Here is a 19,394-nt window from a genome sequence, read left to right on the forward strand (position 1 = left end):
GAGCCCGGCGGCGCCGCTCTTGGACCCGCGGGGGGCTGAGAGCCGGAGGGCTGGCGCGGGCCTCGCCTGGGCTCCCCGCGCAGCCCCGGCGCCCCCCCCCCCCCCGGCGCTGCCAGGCCAGGCAGGTGCCCTCTGCTCCTCCGCGGGCCTCGGGCAGAGCCGGCCAAGGCAGCCGCGCCTTCGGCCGCGAGGCCCTCCTGGCCTCCGGCGGGCTGCGCGGCCCCCAGCTCAGCCGCCTTCCTCGGGCAGGCCGGCGCCGCCGCCAGGCGCTCCTGCCCCCCCTCACCCCCCCCCCGCCGGTTCCGCTTCAGTTCCCACCGCCTCCTGCCCCCGCCCTCGCGCTTCCACGCACAGCAGCAGCAGCCCCGGCGGCTGAACCCGATGGCGCGGGGCGGGGGAGGGAGGGACGGGGGAGGGGGAGGAGGAGGAGGAGGAGGAGGGGGTGGTCCTTCGCCTCCCCGTGGCCACTGACGCGGACGCCTCTGCAGGGAAAACCCGGCCGCGGCTCCTTCCAGGCAGCCCCGCGCTCCCCCCCCCTCCCGCCGCCGCCGCACCGCGTCCCGCTCTGGCTGGCTGGCCGGCTGGCTCGCGCGCGCGCTCCCCTTCCGTGATCCCGGCGAAGGCGCCCGCCTGCCTGCCTGCCCGCCCGCCCGCTCACTTCTCCGGGGGAACTTTCTGCATGACTGTCTCTAAGGTAAGGGCGACCCCGCCAGCCGCGCCGCGCCGCGCCGCCCGAGGGCTCGGTCAGCTGCCCGCCTGCAGGGCCGGCGGCTGCCGTGGCCGAAGCGGCTCCTCCGCGGCACCGTGGGAGCGGGCGGAGGGCCGGGGGGGGGGAGGAAGGGGGCCCCTCCGCGCACCCCCCGCTCCTGCCGCCGGCTGGACGGGGAGGCTTCGTGCGCCCGGCAGAGTCCGAGGGGGCTTGGGCCACTTGCGCCCAACACGGCCCAGAAGGGCGCGCGCGGGGGGGGGGCGATCTTCGGCCGCAGCAGAGCCCCCCCCCTTGCCTTTGCGCGGGCTGAGAGTGTGCAGGAGATGTGCTGCATTTTTAACCCTTTGAGACGCGCGGGCGCCCGCTCGGGGCTGCCGGGTCCTGCGTGCTCCCGGCGAGGAGGACGGCCGCCCTCGGCTGCGCGCCTGGGTGGCGCTGCCCTTGGCAGGCGGCGCCGGCTCCGCGCTCCTCCCGCGGCTGCTTGGGACGGGGAGGCGCCCCCGCGGGGGTCTGCGGGCTGCGGGGAGCAGCTGCCGGCATCCCTACAGGTGCTTTGAGGGGAAGGGAGCGGGGAGCCCGGCTGAGCAGCTCGCGCGGCAGAGGCGGGAGCAGGCCCGGCCTGGGGCCCCGCAGCCCTCCGCAGCCAGCCGCCGGCCCCGCGCAAAGCCGCGCTGCGCTGCTCCCGCCCTGACGCGAGCGGAGCCCTGCTCGGCCTTCTCCTCGGGGCAGGGGAATGGGACTGGGGCCATAGCTAGACCGGAGGTTTGTCCCTGGATCGTCCAGGGGTCAAACCTGTTCATCTAGGTTCCACACAGGGGATCCAGTGCTCAGGCAGGGGCGAACCCTGGAGGGTCCCAGGAGAAACCTTCGGTCTAGCTGTGGCCTGGGACTCCGGCCCCACCTGGGAGCTGGCCGGGGGCTCCGACGGGGATTCCTGGCCGTCGCGTGCCAGGCTGCCAAGCCGGGGCGTGGCGGGAGCGGGGCTCCGAGGGCCGGCAAGCCCTTGCGCGCTCTGGAGCTGCTGGAGGGGGCGGCGGCGCTCCTGCGCGGGTCCCGGCCTCCTGGGCAAGGCGGCCTGCGCCCGTGCAGCGAGGAAGCAGGGGCGGGGGGCGGGCGGGGGCGGCTGACGCCCGCGGCCTGGCTTTGCGAGAGGGGTCCCGAAGAGCCCGCGCGCGTCCCTCGCAGACGCGGCTCGAGCGCCGGAGCAGCAAACTCGGCCGTGGGCATCTGAAGCCCCGTTCCGTGCTCTCCCAGCTCTTCTTCGCGTCCTTCCCCACGGACAAGTGTCCTTCCTGCTGCCCCTGTAACTGCGAAAGTTTGGCTTGGTGCTTCGATGGGTGGCTTGCCGTTGCTGGCCTTTGCAGCGGTTTTCCAACGTGATGTGAGAGACGTCAGCAGCGCTTTCGCTGGGGGACCGAATTTGACAGCTTCCACAATAATGGCCTGCAGCCCTCCCGCTTCGGCGGCGTCCTCTAACATCTGGTAAATCTGCTCTGGCGATATTGAGGGCTGCAAGCTTTTATTCCGTTTTGGTGAGCTCTCCCCCTTGGCCGGGCCCTCGTGAGGAACAAGGAACTGCTGCTGCTGGAAATTAAAATCCGCGGCCATCCCACCATGTACCCGAGAAAGTGCTTTGCACATGCACAGGGGGCTTCTGTAGATCCAGGCATAGATGTATAGGCTGGAAAGAAGAGACCCAGCCTCTTCTGCCTTTCTAACCGTCCAGCAGAATTGGTTCTAAAACAGTTACACACTTCTGGGTGATGTCAGCTGCTCAGTATTGTTGTTGTTGTTACAATGAGAATTGCTACTGCAATTTAGCTTTAAGCAACATTTGAAATGTTTGAGGGAGGAGTCTTCTTCAGGTGAAATACTAATGGAAATGACTGGGGGTAGGGGGCGGTTAAAATAAGACTCAACATTTCTCAGGTGAGGTTCCATACACACACATACACACACACTCCCAGGGAAAATATGAAAATTCAAATGAGAATGCTGTATGCATGTCCAAGTTATGGCAGTTCAACACATGGAAACCTTGGAGTCCATTAATGCAAAGCCAGATTTGTGTATGTGAACTTTCATCCCGTCCTGTCCCAGAGGCTAAGAGCAAGCAATGACGCAGTGTGCAAAGTAATAGCAAATTAAAATGATCTTCTGATTGGCTTTAATCTTGGCCATGATCTGAACGGCTTGCCGGCTGAGGCTCACGGAATATGGAATATTGCAGAAGTTGGGTCTCTGTGAGGGAGAATTGGATCCCAGGACTGGCCTCACCATGCAGTCGGGCTGGTGGAAGCGGACGTCCGCACACTCTCTTCCCCACAGCAGCCCCCTGAAAATGTTGCATAGGGGGCCAGAGGGCCCTGTTGAATGGGGTGAGCATGTGGGGGGGGGTCCCCAAAACTGTGTGGAGGCACCTGCAGTGAGTGAAGCCCTTCTGTCGACAGAAGGCAGATCCTGTATCCAACCCATTATATTTTATCAGGCGGGGAGGAATTTGGATGTTTGGCTGCAATGTCTCGGTCCATGGATGCACGTGGCAATTGCAGAGAGCACAGGAAGCTCCCCTTGCTCCAGTTGTCTGGGTACCGCTGGACGAGTCAGGTTCATGTTCCGGCAATGGGCAGGTGTGGGTTGGCACGGCAAGCCATGGCCCTTCCTGTGCCTTGCGCCTTAGCAGAGCCTGGATCATTTGAATAGTAGCCTCCTGTGCACCCTCCTGTGCTGCTAGGAACATGCAGGGCCCTTCTGCTTTCCTTTTTGCCTGCAGAAACAAGGGGGTGTGAATGAGAAGAGCAGGCTGTATGTGTGTGGGGGGGGGGTGCGCAGGGCGGGTGAGACTGTGTCTCCTAAGGCGCATGTTTTCCTGTCTGCTGCTCCTTTCTCAGTTGAATGAATGATGGTGGCAATGCGGGAGCCGTGGGGTCTTTCTCTGCAGATATTTTATGCTGCTCTTAACATGAATTTTCTGTTCTTGAAAATCTCCTGGGCATTTCAACAGGGCTTGTGCAGGACAAATTCTACGCCAGAGTTTCAAGCCCTGAATGCAAATTCAAGCCTTCTAGGCAAATAATGGCCTTTAGTCCTTTTAAGTGTAACTCCCATTTACAAATACCAATATGACCCCAGGGAGGAATTTAACAGATTGGCTTTTAAGTATTTTATTTAAAAAAGAAAAGAAGAAAAGAAAAAAGAGTTGTCACTTCCCATATTGTATTTATTTTCAAAAATGCTTTGCAAGCATTAACTCCTTCCTCTCCAGGAAGATTCTCAATGACTGTATTCTCGAGTTCTTGTGGCTCAAAGATGATCCTTACATTTTTCACATTCTAGCTCCTAGCATAAATAATTAGAACATTTAAACATAAAAACTGAACCGTTTCTCAAAAGGGACCAAGTGCTGACTTTTATCCAGCCTGGTTTGTCTCTTTAGTGCTTGGAAGTCTGGTGAGTTTCTTACGTTAATTCAAATTATTAACTTAAACCTTCCTATGTTAATTTTAACAGTTACAACCAGCCTGATTCAGTGCATGTTTACTTAAAAACAAGTCCCACTAAAGTCAGTGGGACTTGCTTCCAAATAGGATTGCATCCTTAATGGACTCAGACCAGGGCACTTCTTTTTGAGGGCTTTATAATGCGATTGCCCTGCCTCATACATGGAATTTTACTGCGGGTGTGGTGGGGGGAGAGAGATGGTGTTGTCTTCCACCTGTAACTCCCCTGTGTTTTCCCACTGCTTCTTCCAGCTTTTTTCTTACCCCCAAAATCCATTAAGGAGATAAAGATGGAACAGCTCCTTCAGGGCCTTCTAATTGGTATTGCTCCCAGACAGAGTGCTCTAAGCAGCCCAGGTACCGTTGCAGAAATTCAGAGTCCTGGTGGTGCATATCCTGAACATCTGCAATCAAACAGGCATGGCGCTTAGTGTCAGGCACAAAAGGTGGCATATCCTTAGCAGTCAATGTTCTTTTTTAAAAACAAGATTCTAGACTTTACAGTGGGTTATATAAGTTTGAGAATGTGTGAGCAGTGTGTTTGGAAGAAGCTGAGAATCCAGAAAGAAGCTAAGCAGGTCTTGCAGTGGTTTATGTGTGTGGGCGAGAGATGGGTGGGTCTTCTGTATAGCCCCTTCCTCCTCCATAAAAGAAACAGAATAAATGAAGGTACTGCCGGGGGGCGGGGGCATGATTTTTGATTCCCAGCTGATGACAGCTAGAAGAGACTTTGCTGCAACACTCCAGTTGGGCTAAAGGCTGTTGAGATGTCACCAATGAGCATGCTGGCTAATCCTCTTTGACCTGGTAATGATAGCACAGGTACTAAAAATATCACTAGTTACCTGGAATCCCCCAACATGAAGGTACGTCTATTGATGAAGCTCATTAGAGGAAATCTCCTAAGTTAAAAATGGCCAAAGCCTTGTGAGATCGTAACCTAAACTGGGGGCGACAGCTTCTTGTCTGCTTATTCAGTTCTGCAGACCAGGTTGGGTTGTTCCACCAGAGGAGCTCAAGTGCACCACTGGGACGGTATCTGCACAGCAAGAAGCTCTCCAGGTTTTAAGCACGGGGTGGGGTGGGGTGGGGTGGGGGCTACACCCTACGGGAAGCTCCAGGGCTTGCTAGAGCTCTAGAGCCCTGGAATTTCAGGCCTGCTCGGACCTCGCATTTTCAGTGCTAGGGCCCAATTGCTGGAATAGATGAAATGTGGATAAATGGAAATGTCTCTGTGGAGGTGCAGAGTTCATTTCCTTCACCACGGCATAACTACTGTAGTGACCAGTCGGGAGATATGAAAATGTGGAAGGAGGGGTGAATCACACCCTGGGGCTCTCTGTGCCCCACCCTTGAGGCCTGAACAGAGCCTGTGTGTTCAGACAAGTTGCATGAACAGGGTTAGAGAGTCTCCACACCTCAGTGAATGGGGGAAGGTTCCCCAATTAGAGGATCTGATCCGGGGACCTAGTGGGAAAGACTTCATACTCTCCACTTCCACACACACACACCAGTGTAGAATGCAGTAGTAGAACTTATTTAAAAGGGGGTGGGGGAAATGAGTAGAAAAGAAATCTCATCTAATGGTTAATTCAGTCAGTGGTGGCTTTGAATGACAGCCTCCCATCTTGCAGTTACTGGACTCGGGCACAACCCAAAACGGACGTGATCCAGACAGCCAATGCAGACCCCAGAATCAGAGCCTTCTCTGGCTGAGAATGTAGCAGGAGACGGAGCCGCCTGCTCCTTTGTTCATCCTGAATCCATTTGTAGCCTTCGTCTGTAACTTTCCATCGGGGGCATGAAAACAAGTCAGCAAACATTGACCATTTTGTGTCTCCTAGAAATGTCCAGGGCCTGCTTGCCTGTGCCTGTTCCCAAAGAGAAGCATTGCCGAGGGAGACACTGTAGTCGGAACAGGGCTGGTGAAGATGGTTGGTATGGCAACGTGAGAATGCTGGGGGAGGCTGAAGGACAGGGCCGTGCAGGCTGCCAATTGCAACACAGATTTAGGACTGCACAGCTGGTGAGGAAGAGCCATTCCAGGATGGTCTGGGACTGGCATCCCACTTGCGTATGCCATTTGTCATTTGACGAATGCAACATCAAGTGCTGCAACATAGACTTGCATCTGGGAATGGACCACTACAGATTGCATATCGCAGCATGGTCGTACGGCTTCAGGCGCAAGGTGTCTCAGTGGCCAGCCATGAAGGCCTCGTTGGTGAATCACTTCATTTCCCCCCCCCCCGCCACGTTTAAGCTCAGTCTGCTTTACTTGCTGCAGACCTGAAAGGTTTTGTGTACTTGGGGAGATTGGGAGGGCGAGGAAGAGAAATGAAAGTTCTGCCTGGAGCATTACGCCTGTGGGTTGATGCCTTCACAGATGCCAGCTCTTCTTTGTGGCTTTGGTCATCGAACGGGTGGTGTCAAGAGTAGGCACGCTTGGGCCCCTGCCAAGGGTCCACACCCCATGAGGGACTCATTGTTAAGAGCGCCCCGGACGGGCTGTTCCTCTTCATCGCTGCAACTGCTTGTTCACTTGGTCTGGACAACAGTGGTGGGGAGAAGAAGGCGCATCAGCATCAGACGATGCCCCTGCCCCTTTGCTCACAGGCTCTCTGCTTGCCTGCCTGCCAAGCAAGTGGTAGCACTGCTGAGAGAGGAAGGAGGAGGAGGAGGAGGAGGAGGAGGAGGAGGAAGAGCAGCGGTGGCAATCGAGGGAGGGAGGGAGGCAGACTCACTGAGGAAGGGGCCCCATGGAAGGTGTCTTGCCCAAAGGCTCCCAAAAGCTGGAGCCGGCACTGGTGGGGAAGACCTGTAATGACGTTGGGCAGAGCAATGTAGGAATGGTGTCTGGTACCAAATATGAATCCGCCTGGTTTCATACTGGGAGGATACCATGAGCAGCATGAATGGAAAACGTATTCAGAGAAGAAATATGTGTTACATAAAAATGTGCCCGTTCAGTGGCATAAATCCATCAATGTTTAACTGCTTGCTGATCCGGAGAAACTACATCATAAAAAGCTTCAAGTAGAACAGCCTTTGGAGTACCGGCTTTCCGTTTTCTTTTGTAAGCCAGGTCATTAAAAAAAGAAAGGAAAGGGAGAGGACTTTTACTTTCTAATAAAGGCTTTTGACTGGAGCTGGCCTGGTGAGCGGTGGTTCTTGCGCTGGCGAGGAGGGTGCAGTGCGAGGCAGGCGGTGCTGATGACCTGAAGTTGGCAATGAACAAGAAAATGGGACGGATATATGGTTGGAATGTGATAGGTTGCCTTTGGCTCTTCTGCAGGCAGAAAGCAGGACACGCGACGTGGCTTTCCTTCTTCCCCAAGGGCTACACGGTAGCTTGTGATCACTCCTTATGTATGGTAATAGTTGCCTCACCTGTGCCCATTATGGAAGACAAGACCAGGGCAGATTGACAGTTGGAGAGAACAGCAGATCTGGCATAGAAATGCAAAAATGTAAATATGTTGGAGGAGATCCTAGCAGTCCTATTTGGACTGAATTGGACATGCACCGATTTTTTGCTCATCATACATCAGTCCATATCGCAGTTGTCTCAAGGGAGGGCTCTGAGCTTAGGGGACCTGGTACAGTTCTTCACTTATTGCCCCTCTTTCATCGGGGCCTGACTGACCCATTGTGACTGGTCAAAGAATAGGCACAGTGTCCCCCGGGGAGGCATCTTTCTCCCTCCAAAGTGAATCAAAACGCTCCCATTCAGTCCAGCGAGGCCGTTCGCCTGGGGGCACGGGGTACGAGGGCACGTGGGGGGATGTGGAGCTCCGGCTTTTCCTGCACCTTAAAAATGTGCCAAGGGGGATGAGACTTTTGTCTAAAGTATCAGGCAGCGGCACCTGCCTACACTTTCCTGGGCAGAATAAACGATGCCTTTTCTTGCTCTTCCCAGGGCAGTTGAGATTGCATTATAAGCTGCTTTGTTTAGAAATTGTGGTGTTGGGAAGGCAATATTGAACAGGGACAAACCATTTTTATGTGTTAATCCAATTATTATTATTATTATTATTATTTATATCTCACCTTTTTCTCAGTGCTGGGACTCAAGGCGGTTTACAAGATTAAAACATGTACAATTAAAACATATAAATATAAATTACAAAAGTTAAAATAGAATTAAACATACAGTAAAATTAAAAACATGTTAAAAAGTTTAAAAAACTGTAACAGGTTAAAAGGGGGGGATCCAATACATTAACAAAGGTCCAGTATAGTTCTAGAAATGATAAGAATAAAAAATTAGGTTCAGCTTAGTAGATATCAGCATCTAACTGTCGGCTAAATCTAATGCAAACTGAGGGCACATTCCCTGTGGGGAACTGCATGAATTCCATGTGTTGTCCTGTGTAATGAGCATGCATGCACATTGCTTCCACTAAGGAAATGGATAAAGATCGGCCCAATTTGATTTCCAGGTTGTTTTTGGAGGGTGACCCCTTGTGTGACCTCCCCCTTAAGTGTAATTTCCCTCTTCTCCACTCATTTCCTCCTTCTTAAAAATGGGTTTAAAGTAGATTATAATAAAGTGCTTTTATTGTGTTAAAATGCTCTGTTTTTCAAGCTCCAGCTGGCAGGAAGAAGTGTATTACATAAATAGTATTATTTTTCTGTGTTGCAAAACTGATGACCTGATCTTAAGATCCATCAAAATCCATTCATTGTCATCTACCTTGAGAGCTGTGAGAATACAAAGGGACTGCATTCAGGCCTGGCATTATGCAGTGCCATAGCGGCTGCACCGCACTTATCCTCCTAGGGGCACCCCATGAACCCTTGCAGGGTTACGGATCATGCTGATGCAACACTCTCCTTGGGTCATGCGCCAGCATCGTACCTGGCGTTGCAATCCCTCCTGGTGTACATCTCCCAGATCGCACATGGCTGCTTTGTAGCTGAATCGCGAAGGAGGAGGCAAACTCTGGTGCTCAGGACAGAAAGAAAATGTATTAAGCTCTACGCATTTTGGAGGGAATACCTCCTTCTTCAGGAGCTGTTTTATGTTCTTTTTAGATTTCCTTATCTCCAATGGCAATAGTATTTCCTTCTTTTTTCGAGTGTTAATGAACGCTGTTTCTTGAGCTTTTGTGACTCATAATAGCTTTGTGACTCATAACAATTAAAGCTGCAGGATCTCTACTAGAGTGACCAGATACAAAACAGGGCAGGGCTCCTGCAGCTTTAACTGTTGCGATGAAGAGGGATTTTCACCAGGTGCTGCATGCATACAGATGGCACCCGCTGAAATTCCCTTTTCCATGCAACTGTTAAAGATACAGGAGCCCAGTCCTTCTTTCCATAGGGTCACCGTAGTGTTGACCGGTGTTTACATGTACATGCAGGCTGCAGATGAGATCTGGCTTAGGAGATCTTATTGGTTCCCTCCCTCCCTTTCTTACTATATTTGCCCCCCCCCCCCCGTTGCATGCTCCCAATTCTGTTCCATTCCTTAGATAGGAGCGTTCTAGCAGGGAGGTGGATGTTAACCCCTTCCTGTCTTCCCTGTTGCCCTAGCAGAAATTTCCAGAATGAGCACTTTGACAGGCAACTACTTTCAAAAGAAGGAGGAGGAGGAGATAATATTGTTAGAGAAGGAGTTTAGAGAGAATACAGAGAAAATGATTTGGGAATCAGATTTGAAGATACAAATAGGGCGACAGAGCTGGGAGGGACTATGGAAACAAAGAGTGTTGAGAAGTTTATCAGTAAGAATAAAGGAGAATTATTTTAAAATTTTATGGAGGTGGTACCTAACCCCGGTTAGATTGAATAAGATAAGTGATCAACATTCAGCAAATTGTTGGAGAGGATGTGGGGAAAAAGGAACGTATTTACATATGTGGTGGCAATGCAAATATGTACAAAGATTATGGAAGATGGTGTTTTCAGAAATTGAAGAAATAGTGGGAATGAAAATAGAACAGGAGTGGATCTGGCTGAGGATGCAGAAGGCCACACTCTAGGCCCCATTATGCAGATGTTCGTGGGCCCCAGGCGTGCTGCCGACGGCAATATTAAGCCAGCGACTAGTAGAGATCTTGTGGGCGTGTGGCATGTTGCTATAGGAACTGGGCTGCAGATGAAGGCTGCTTCCAGGAGAGGCTTTTAGTGTGTGCATTCACCCTGCCTCAAACACAGCTTTTTGCAGGAGTCCAGATGTTGTCAGCTTCCATTTGTAACTCGTGTGTGTGTGTGTGTGTGTGTTACTGCTTTTCCCAGCTTTTTTCTTACCAGAAAGGAGGAAAAGACAGGATAGGCCCTCAATGTCTTTTGATTTGTAGAGCTCCATCAGTTTATTGCACACTCATCACTGGGCACTCATGGACGTCGTCTGCCTCCCGCGTGCCTCCCACTCCTTCTAGCCTTCTTCGCGCCACAAAACAATACCCCAGTAAGTCCAACTGATTTTTAAAGACGGAAGTTGCCGCTGTCTCCTGCCGTGTGCAAGAGAAGCAGCGCGATCAAAATGGCCCCCTGAATGGGCCACGTGCACATTGTTTACCTCCTCTTTCAAAAGAGGATGTGGGAGAAGCAACAGTAAGCAAATGCGATTTCCCTCTGTGTTAGGGACCCTCTGTCTGGAAGCATCCGAACTCTGTCACAAGCCTAACACAGCAAGGTTAGAGGGCAGTTATCCCTGGCAAGAAAGAAGGAGAGCCTGCCCTGCACGTGGAAAAACAAAACAAAACAGTTACCTGTCCGGGAAGGGGCAGGCAGATATTTGGTTAGATTTTTTTTCTAACCAGGTCCTTTATTGGTGAGAAAAAAGGTCCATTCAGGTGAGCAATAAGAAGTCGTCCTCCATTTATTTGTATGCTGCTGTTCCGTGAAATTGCATCCAAACTGGCTCCCAAGTTTTCAAATGAACAGCAATAAATATTACAAAGAAACCTCTAAGAAGAACAGTGACCAGAGTGTCAGTAGGTAAATACATCTATTATTATTATTATTATTATTATTATTATTATTATTATTATTATTATTATTATTATTATTATTTCCATTTATACCCTGCCTATATATACCACATTATATATTATAAAACCATTTAATATGCAACACTGAGTAAAACAGGCCTAATTCAGCAGGTTAGAACTAAATTGGAAAGCGAACAAAACCAGTGCAGAAATAAAAGTGGACCACCTAGAACAGCCTTCCCCTACCTGGTGCCCTCCAGATGAGTTGGACTACAACACCCAGCATGCTAGCTGGGGAAGGCTGGCCTGGAAAGCCAAATAGATCTCCATTCCACAAACACAACGTGAGATTCTCGGCCATTAGCCCCTGCACATTGGTTGCCAGCCACAGCCCTTCCTCCCCTCTCTCACCTGGTCTCCTCTCTTAAGTCCTCTCCCCATCTCGTACCTCTTCAGTTGCCGCTTTCCTTCAATTCTCACATACATACACTTACCAATAGAGTGAGGATTTCTCTCGTTCTCTCCTCCCCCCCCCCCAGATTCCCAGGACTCCCTTCAAAGCAGCACCAGGTTGCTCTATCAGCCTCCCGGGGGTGGGGGGTAAGTGGGGTGGGGGGGAGACAGGTGAAAGGGCTCATCCCTTGATCTCCACCAACCTGCCCTCCCAGCAGGGTCATCGGATTGGCATTTTAGATCCCCCATTGATGATGGGAGGACGAGAAGGACGGAGCCGCAGCCTCCCTAAGATCACCCACTCCGTTGATTGCAGAGGCAAGATTTGAACCGGGGACCTCCTGGTCTACCTTCTTACGGAGGGCAGGCGTAACTGCTGGGCCATAGCAACAGCTCTCCTAGCTGTTTCCTGGACGACCAAGAGAGGAGGCCTGGCCTAGCTAGCCCACTTTTTAGGGAAGAAGGCTTGTGGATTCCAGAAAGGGAATGTTGGCCTGGATGACCTAATTCAGCCATGGTCTTCTGGGGGACATAACTTTTCAGTGCTGCAGTCACCAAGTGATGGGCTTGTGGGCATAGAAACCCCCCTATTTCATGGCACAGCAGAGCATTGCGACTACTGTGGTAGATGCTGAGGAGAGAGCATCGCTGTTCGTGGATTTGCTGGCATTTAGATGGTGCTATGCTTACAATGGGCCAGGATGCAGTCTGCTGTGGGCTCTGCATTCCCTGGGTGATATGCGTCTGCCATCTACCTTCTGTGCTTTCTGGCTTTCTGAGTCCAAAGGCTGCATCCCGCTATGGCTGTACTGGAGTTAAAAAGGCAAACTTCCGGCCACAGTGTGCTCTTCAGCTGCTCGTGCTATCAGCGGTGCGTGAAGGTAACTAACGGCGCATCTCTTCTTGCTGTCTGGAAGTGCTTGTTCATTGGGCTTTGCTCAGGCAAAAGCCGCAGGCCTCGGGCTGCTGTAGGTGTGCAGGACGGAGCAGGCTGCTTGGCGGGATATTGTTTTTCATGCTTTAGATTAACATTGGGGGGCCGGGGGGGGGGTCAGAGCAGGCTGCCACTGCCCATGGAGTTCATCTTATCGCTGGCTTGGCACAGGGAATGGGAAAGCAAATCATGGGCTGCAAGGGGGCGCAGAATGATGGGACTCTGCACCATCAGTGATGACAGGACGTATAAAGTGAGCTCGCCAGCATCTGCCAGCCCACCCCCAGACGTGGGGCTGTTTTCTCCCTTGCTTCGCATTAAGCTCTCTGCCAGGGGGAGGGTTACTGGGGGTTTGCTCTTCCCCTCCCCGGCGGCTTCATATGATGTTCGGGTTTAATCACCAGGTAAAGCCTATTTGGGTAAATGCAAATGCATTTGCAAACATGCAGGTCTCGCGGATTTAAATGAGTTCATCGGGCTTAATTCTAGCCAACTGGAGCAGTCGGAGAGAGGGGGTGGGTGGGGGGCTTCATAGATCTGGATCTACCCACGATGGGCTAGTGTGCTGTGTGAACCTGCCCAGTGATAGAGACGAGGGGTGGGGTGGGGTGGCAGTATAAACTGCTCCTCTCATTAAATGTACACAGGGGTAATAACATTCGTCTTGCAATTTTCCCTCTGGAGTAAAATGTTAAAAAGGGAATTGTGTAGCTTACAAAACCAACGGAAGAACCAACGAGTGTCAGTGTTAGGTAAGTAATGTCACACTGACCTCTTTTAATATTTAAATAGATGCAGATTAGGAGAGGCTCCAAAGGACATTTGTAACCCTGCCTTTGTAACCCTGCACATTTTCCCCATCTTGAATAAATACAAAATTAAATTTCATGGAAAGGGGGTTTACCAGCCTGGGTCAACCCATGACCAGCATGTCCTTGGACACCCATGCAGGCAAAAGCTTGGCTTTGCTGTCATTGTTCTCTCGCTCGCTCTCTTAAACTGAAGCAAGTCATATTGCCATCCGATATATGCAAACTCAGAAATAAGCCCAATTGAGTTCAGTGGGTGCATATAAGATTACAGGCCAAGTTGCTTAAATAACCCAGGAAAGAAAAGCTGGAAGACTTGTTTTGCATGGTCTGTTGAACATGCCACCTCTACATTTTTATACCGCCCAACAGCCGAAGCTCTCTGGGCGGTTCACAAAAATAAGAAATAAGCAGAAAAAGAATCCTTTTTACACAGGATTAAGCCATGCAATGCAATTTTGGGATATGGAGTAGTAATCACAGAGCTCTGTGATTCAGTGAGTATAGCAAATTTATGCCGAGACTGGCGGTAAGATGGTCTTTTTACTCCTAGTGTTTTGCACAATTTCCTCCATCGTTCTAGGGGCTGCCTGGATGCTTTTAAAGCCCCGCGGTTGCTACATGGTGGCGCTGCGTCAATTATACAATGCAGCAGCCATTGCTGGGCTTTCCCACGAAGCTGCGATTTTAAAAAGTGCACCAACTTTTTCACTGGAGCGAGGTGAGTACGGTGCATCTGCTGTCTGACCTTGCTCTGCCGTCATGGCAGAGGCGTTCCTGGGTGGATGGCAACCGCTGACTGGTCACTATCCACCCAAGCAGAGGGCAGGGGGTGGTCTCGGCACGCTCAATGGCCGCCAGAAAGCCCGCGCCCTCCCTCTGAGTTGGGATTAGCCATCGCCATCCCGCAGCAGAGAAAGCGTGAGGTTCCCCTAAACATGGCAGCAACCTGGGGCCATCAAGGCAGGGCCCTTGTTTTGAGGCAGCAGATGTGAACATTCCAGTATGTCGCTTTCCAGTCTAGTAACACCCTGCCAGTCCAGTGCAACGTCATCCATTTGGAATATAATGAAGTAGATGGAGATGAGGATCCCCAGAAATGGGCAGGTTTCAAAAATGAAGACGTGGGTTGTGTGACCATTTCCTGAGGCTCCTCGGCTTTCATGGTGCAGAAACACCACATGTGGCGAACACCCATGTATTTGCAACCATATCAGCAGCTCTTGATTTAGCCTTCTCCCCAAGCTGCATACATGTTAGAGAAGCCTAAAACATTCCACCAGCCCAGTTCTTCTGGACTGGTGGGATTTTGGGGTATCCATGTAAGCTATGTGATGTCTCCTACTTGGTTCCTCAGTGATCAGCCCTGCAGAGGATTGTGCAAACTGGCTCCACTGGCATTCTGCATGGAGCGACATGAAGGCCCTGTCTGTAGTGGGGTGGCTCGCTCCGTGCTCATTGCTTCAAGGAGGACTTTTCTGAGTAGCAGCAAAGGTCCCTGCTTCTCTCTGCATCACATCGTAAGCACCTTTTCACCTCCCCTTGCTCTAAAATGTGGCTTTTGACGCAGTGTTGAAGGGCTGCCTTGGGGAGGGGCAAGGGGAGGGGCTTCATTGTGCACATGTACTAAGATGAGAAGAGCCTTGCTTGATCAAGTCACTGGCCCAGGAGCCAGCCAGATGCCTCCAGGATGCTCCCTCCCATTGTATGTCCTCCAACACGTGGGATATTGCCTCTGAACATGGAGGTTCCATCTTGCCACGGACAGCTCTTCTCCATATTTTTCCCCCCTTACCCCCCTCTAGAAGCATCTAGGTCAGAGGCTCATCACCACAGTTGGGTAATCTAGGGCCAAGCAGGGGAAGTTACTCACTGCTTTGCCTTAGGACCTCAGTTAGCTCCTAGTTAAAAAGCAACTGCATCCCAAAGGTGGAGTAATTGTTGCTAACCTCCAAATGGGTGCTTACTGAAATGTATTTTAAAAATTAACCCTTTCTAACTGTCCATTGAGCCTCAGTGCTCTGCGATAGATAGATAAATAGGAGTTTTACATGTGAACCATAGGGGTGTGCACTCCGCACCGAAAATCCAAGGGTCTGACGGTTCTCTGATGGAGCTCTGAACTTTTGGCATGGTTAGGGGATGTTTTTAAAACTGCCGGATACCCGTGGTGCAGAATGAAGTTTGTATGGAGCTCTGTCCCATTTTCAGATAACCGCTTCATTATAGGCTATAGCAATTAACCAAAATGCTTACAGCTCTGTTATTTTTAAAGATAAAGAGATGAAACTTGGCACCATGATAGCTCTTAAGGAGGGATATAGACATACCAAGTTTGAAACAGCTCCCTTCATCCCTTGATTTTTAAGGAATTTTTCAAAGTTTGACAGCTCAGCTGTCAAAAGTTTGACAACTGTTCCATTAGCCTATGGCAATTAACAAAATGCTTACATCTCTGTCATTTTGAAAGATAAAGGGATGAAACTTGGCAGCATGATAGCTCTTAAGTAGAGCTTTAGGTGTGCCAAGTTTGAAACAGATCCCTTCATCCCTTGATTTTTAGGATATATTTATTTTTTAAAAAATTCTCCCCTAAAACCATTACCCAATGAAGCAACCCACTACCATATAGGCAGCCCTCAGGTTATACAGAAGTTATCCATCATGTCCATACTTACCCAAATCCGTATGGACCAGGTAACTTAAGGCACGGGCATGTCAGACAAAACATAAGCTATACGGGTTTTCGCTGACATGCTAAAGAAGCAGTTGAACTAAGAATGGAGTGGGACCAGGAATGACAGGGTGGCCCCTTGGTGCCCCATGGGGAGTTTGACAGGGATGAGAAGACTCCACTACAGCAGCTACAGGGGTCTCAGACTTGATGGGAAAGAGCTAAGTAAAGGCAGGAAGAACCGTTTTGTTGTTGTTATGGTGACGAAAGAGAAATACACGTATGTCCTAGGTTGACTCTAAAGTGGGCTTTGGGGTGCTTCTTTGAATGGATGCCGGTGATGTCAAGCTGGCCCAACCTTGGCATCAGGATTAATGTAAATAATATTCATTAGGACCACATCTTGCGGCAGTGAATTCCACAGGTTAATCACATGTTGTGTGAAGATGTACTTTGTTTTGCCCACCCATATCAATTGCATTGGGTCCCCTCGGATTCCAGTCTTAAGAGGGAGGGTGGGGGAAATGCACACCCCCTCTGCTCTCTCCATACTATTCATGATTTTATAAAACTCCTTAGTTGTCCTTTCTCTGAACTCAGATGCCCCCAGCGCTGTCGCCTTTCCTTGTTCGCCACAAGGCGATGATGGCTTGTTGGATCCGGGCCAGTGTCTTAGGCCGGCGCTGCCTTTGAATTGGTATCATACTGTCCCACAGTCGGCATCACCTGTCCAGCCAGGACATTCTTTTCAAGGAGATCGTCGTCCCATGAGCTTCGGGGGTCTCAGTGCAGGGGGCTCCTAATTTCCGTCCGGCTGCACAGGGTGCTGGTGGGCTGTGGTCAGAAGCCAGCTCAGCTCTGAGGATTTCTACAGATGGTGAAAGCGGCGGCTGCTGTCCCAGGTCTGCACAGGGCGTCGGGTTCCCCGCGTGTCCTCCATCTGTCGCTCAAGGCCGTAGCATCAGATGGGCAGAACAGGCATTGTGGCGCAGACTGCAGAGCCGGGTTGGCGTGGGCAGAGTCACGTCGGCTTCCTGCTGGCATTGCAGCTGGTTGTCTGTCACATCAGGAATGGGATGTGCATGTGTGTGGGGGGAATCTTCCTCCTCTGCTGGGTCACTGCAGGCTGCTACCAAAGGATGCTTCACTTCCAAAAGAAGAGAGGCTGCAGCTCAAGTCCCTCTCGCCTAGGGTGACCCTATGGAAAGGGGGACAGGGCTCCTGTATCTTTAACAGTTGCATAGAAAAGGGAATTTCAGCAGGTGTCATTTGTATATATGGAGAACCTGGTGAAATTCCCTCTTCATCACAGCCGTTAAAGCTGCAGGAGCTATACTAGAGTGACCAGATTTAAAAGAGGGCAGGGCGCCTGCAGCTTTAACTGTGGTGATGAAGAGGAAATTTCACCAGGTTCCCCATATATACAAAGGACACCTGCTGAAATTCCCTTTTCAATACAACTGTTAAAGATACAGGAGCCCTGCCCTCCTTTCCATAGGGTCGCCCTACTCAACGGTGGTGGCAAAGACTTCTCCATGTAGGAGCCTTTCTGGGCTGGTTCCCACCGGCGTGTGCAGCATCAGGTGTTGACTTTGCAGGGCTGAAGGAGCCGCCACAGAGCCAACAAAGCTGCTAAAAGTTTCCATTGTCATCTCGTGGCACCATGTTCCTCCTAGTCAGCTACATTGACTGATGACCTGGTGAGAAATCAAGCGAAGGATGTCAGCGACAAAGCAGCCCCAAATCCGCCCTCACCAGGTGGCATCTGTTTGCACCTGACAAGAGCTGCAGGCTGTGCCATGTCGTTTGGATGCGCAAGACGTCGGTGCCCACGCGCTGTGCCCTTCCAAGCCTCCTTGCTTTTCCTTGCCACTCTTCCCCACCGCTTGGCTGCCCTAACCTGAATTCCATATATGCAGATAAGCGGTCAGTTTGCATCAAGCCCTTCCTCTGTTCCCTTCGGCTGCTTCGCTTTCTGCTCCAGCAACTCTCGTCCCTCCCCCAATGGCGATGAGATAATCCTCCTGGAACGGTCGCCTGCTTGCCACGTCAAGCCAAGTTTAGAAACACACTCTTTCTTTCTTTCTTTCTTTCTTTCTTTCTTTCTTTCTTTCTTTCTCTCTTTCTCTCTTTCTCTCTCTCTCTTTCTCTCTCTCTCTCTTTCTCTCTCTCTCTCTCTCTCTCTCTCTCTTTCTTTCTTTCTTTCTTTCTTTCTTTCTTTCTTTCTTTCTTTCTTTCTTTCTTTCTTTCTTTTTTGGGCCTCCCAAATGCCTTTTTCCCTCGCTGAGCAGCTTATAACATCAGCATGGGACAAAGCAGACCAGAGGGGCTCTTTCACACCGGGTGTGAATGCGACTCCCGTACGCAACACGCAGTGAAAGCGGACGACGATCTGGCCTGCCTGGCAATGGGAGAAGGCCGGTGACTTGTTGCTGGCCCTGAATCCAGCCAAATAAAATCTCCCATGGGAGAATTGCACCGGGGGGGGAGGGGGGAGGTTTTGGCCCAGCCAACGCTGGAGTTTTGGCAGGCTCCTGTTTTGCAGCTTAATAGGAGCCCCCGTCTCTCCCTCCCAATGTAAGTGGAAGAATCCCATACAAGACCTGACTGGCTTCCCTGTCCCTCGCGCTTGCATTTCGTGGAGATCAAGGGGGAGGGAGAATTGTTCTTTCCCACCCTGAGAATATTATTCTTGGGCAGCCCAGGCGGCTGAGAATTCCTGTTGCCTTCCAGCTGAGTCCTTTGTGCTGGTTGGTCCTTTCTCGAGGCGTTTGAACTCTCTGCTCTACAGCTTCGGTGAAGTCAGGCTGGCAGAATTCACAGTATCTAGATGGCAACCGCATTTGGTGTCTTGCCCAATTTAAGAGGTCAGCATGACTTGGAGCTTGGGAGAGTGATCCACATGTGACATCTTCCCATTTGTTTGAGGAAGTTGTCGCTTGCCTGAAAGTGGATCATGCTGCCATGTGGCGTCAATGCCCTGAAGCAAGTGGCTGGCGCTGGGCAGGGTAGCTGCTCCTACCAGCCCTGGCCCAGTCTCCCGTCATGGGCAGAGGCACCAGTTGAGCACATTTGTGTGCTGCTTGCCATGGCTGGTGCTGAGAGGCATGGAAAACGTGTGGGACAGTGACTGAGCTGAGAGGGAGAGCAGGGCCGTTCCAAGAGCCTGCTGAGTGAATTAAACCGCCCCCCCCCGATCCCTCCCCTATTCCTTTTCCCTTGTCTGTTGTGCCTTTTTAGATTGTAAGCCTTGGGCAGGAACTGTCTACTTTAATCGGTTATATGTAAGTCATTCCGGGTGCCTTAAATATACTTCAGATAAATAATAAAATAAAATAAATAAATAAGGCTGCCCACTGATGTCATCTGCCTGT

At 51.2% G+C, this 19,394-nt stretch overlaps 1 protein-coding gene across 2 annotated transcripts in view; it reads left to right on the top strand.

The window, feature by feature from the left end:
* The first annotated feature begins 638 nt into the window (after nt 1–638).
* CORO2B (coronin 2B) overlaps nt 639–19,394 on the top strand; it is an 85,362-nt gene continuing 66,606 nt past the window's right edge. For both annotated transcript variants that reach the window (XM_063142351.1, XM_063142352.1), the window contains exon 1: nt 639–694. In XM_063142351.1, coding sequence (XP_062998421.1) covers nt 680–694 — 15 coding nt within the window. In that variant the 5' untranslated portion in view covers nt 639–679. The remainder of the gene's footprint in view (nt 695–19,394) is intronic.

Source organism: Elgaria multicarinata, chromosome 16 (assembly GCF_023053635.1).
Source record: "Elgaria multicarinata webbii isolate HBS135686 ecotype San Diego chromosome 16, rElgMul1.1.pri, whole genome shotgun sequence".
NCBI classification, from domain to species: Eukaryota; Metazoa; Chordata; class Lepidosauria; order Squamata; family Anguidae; genus Elgaria; species Elgaria multicarinata.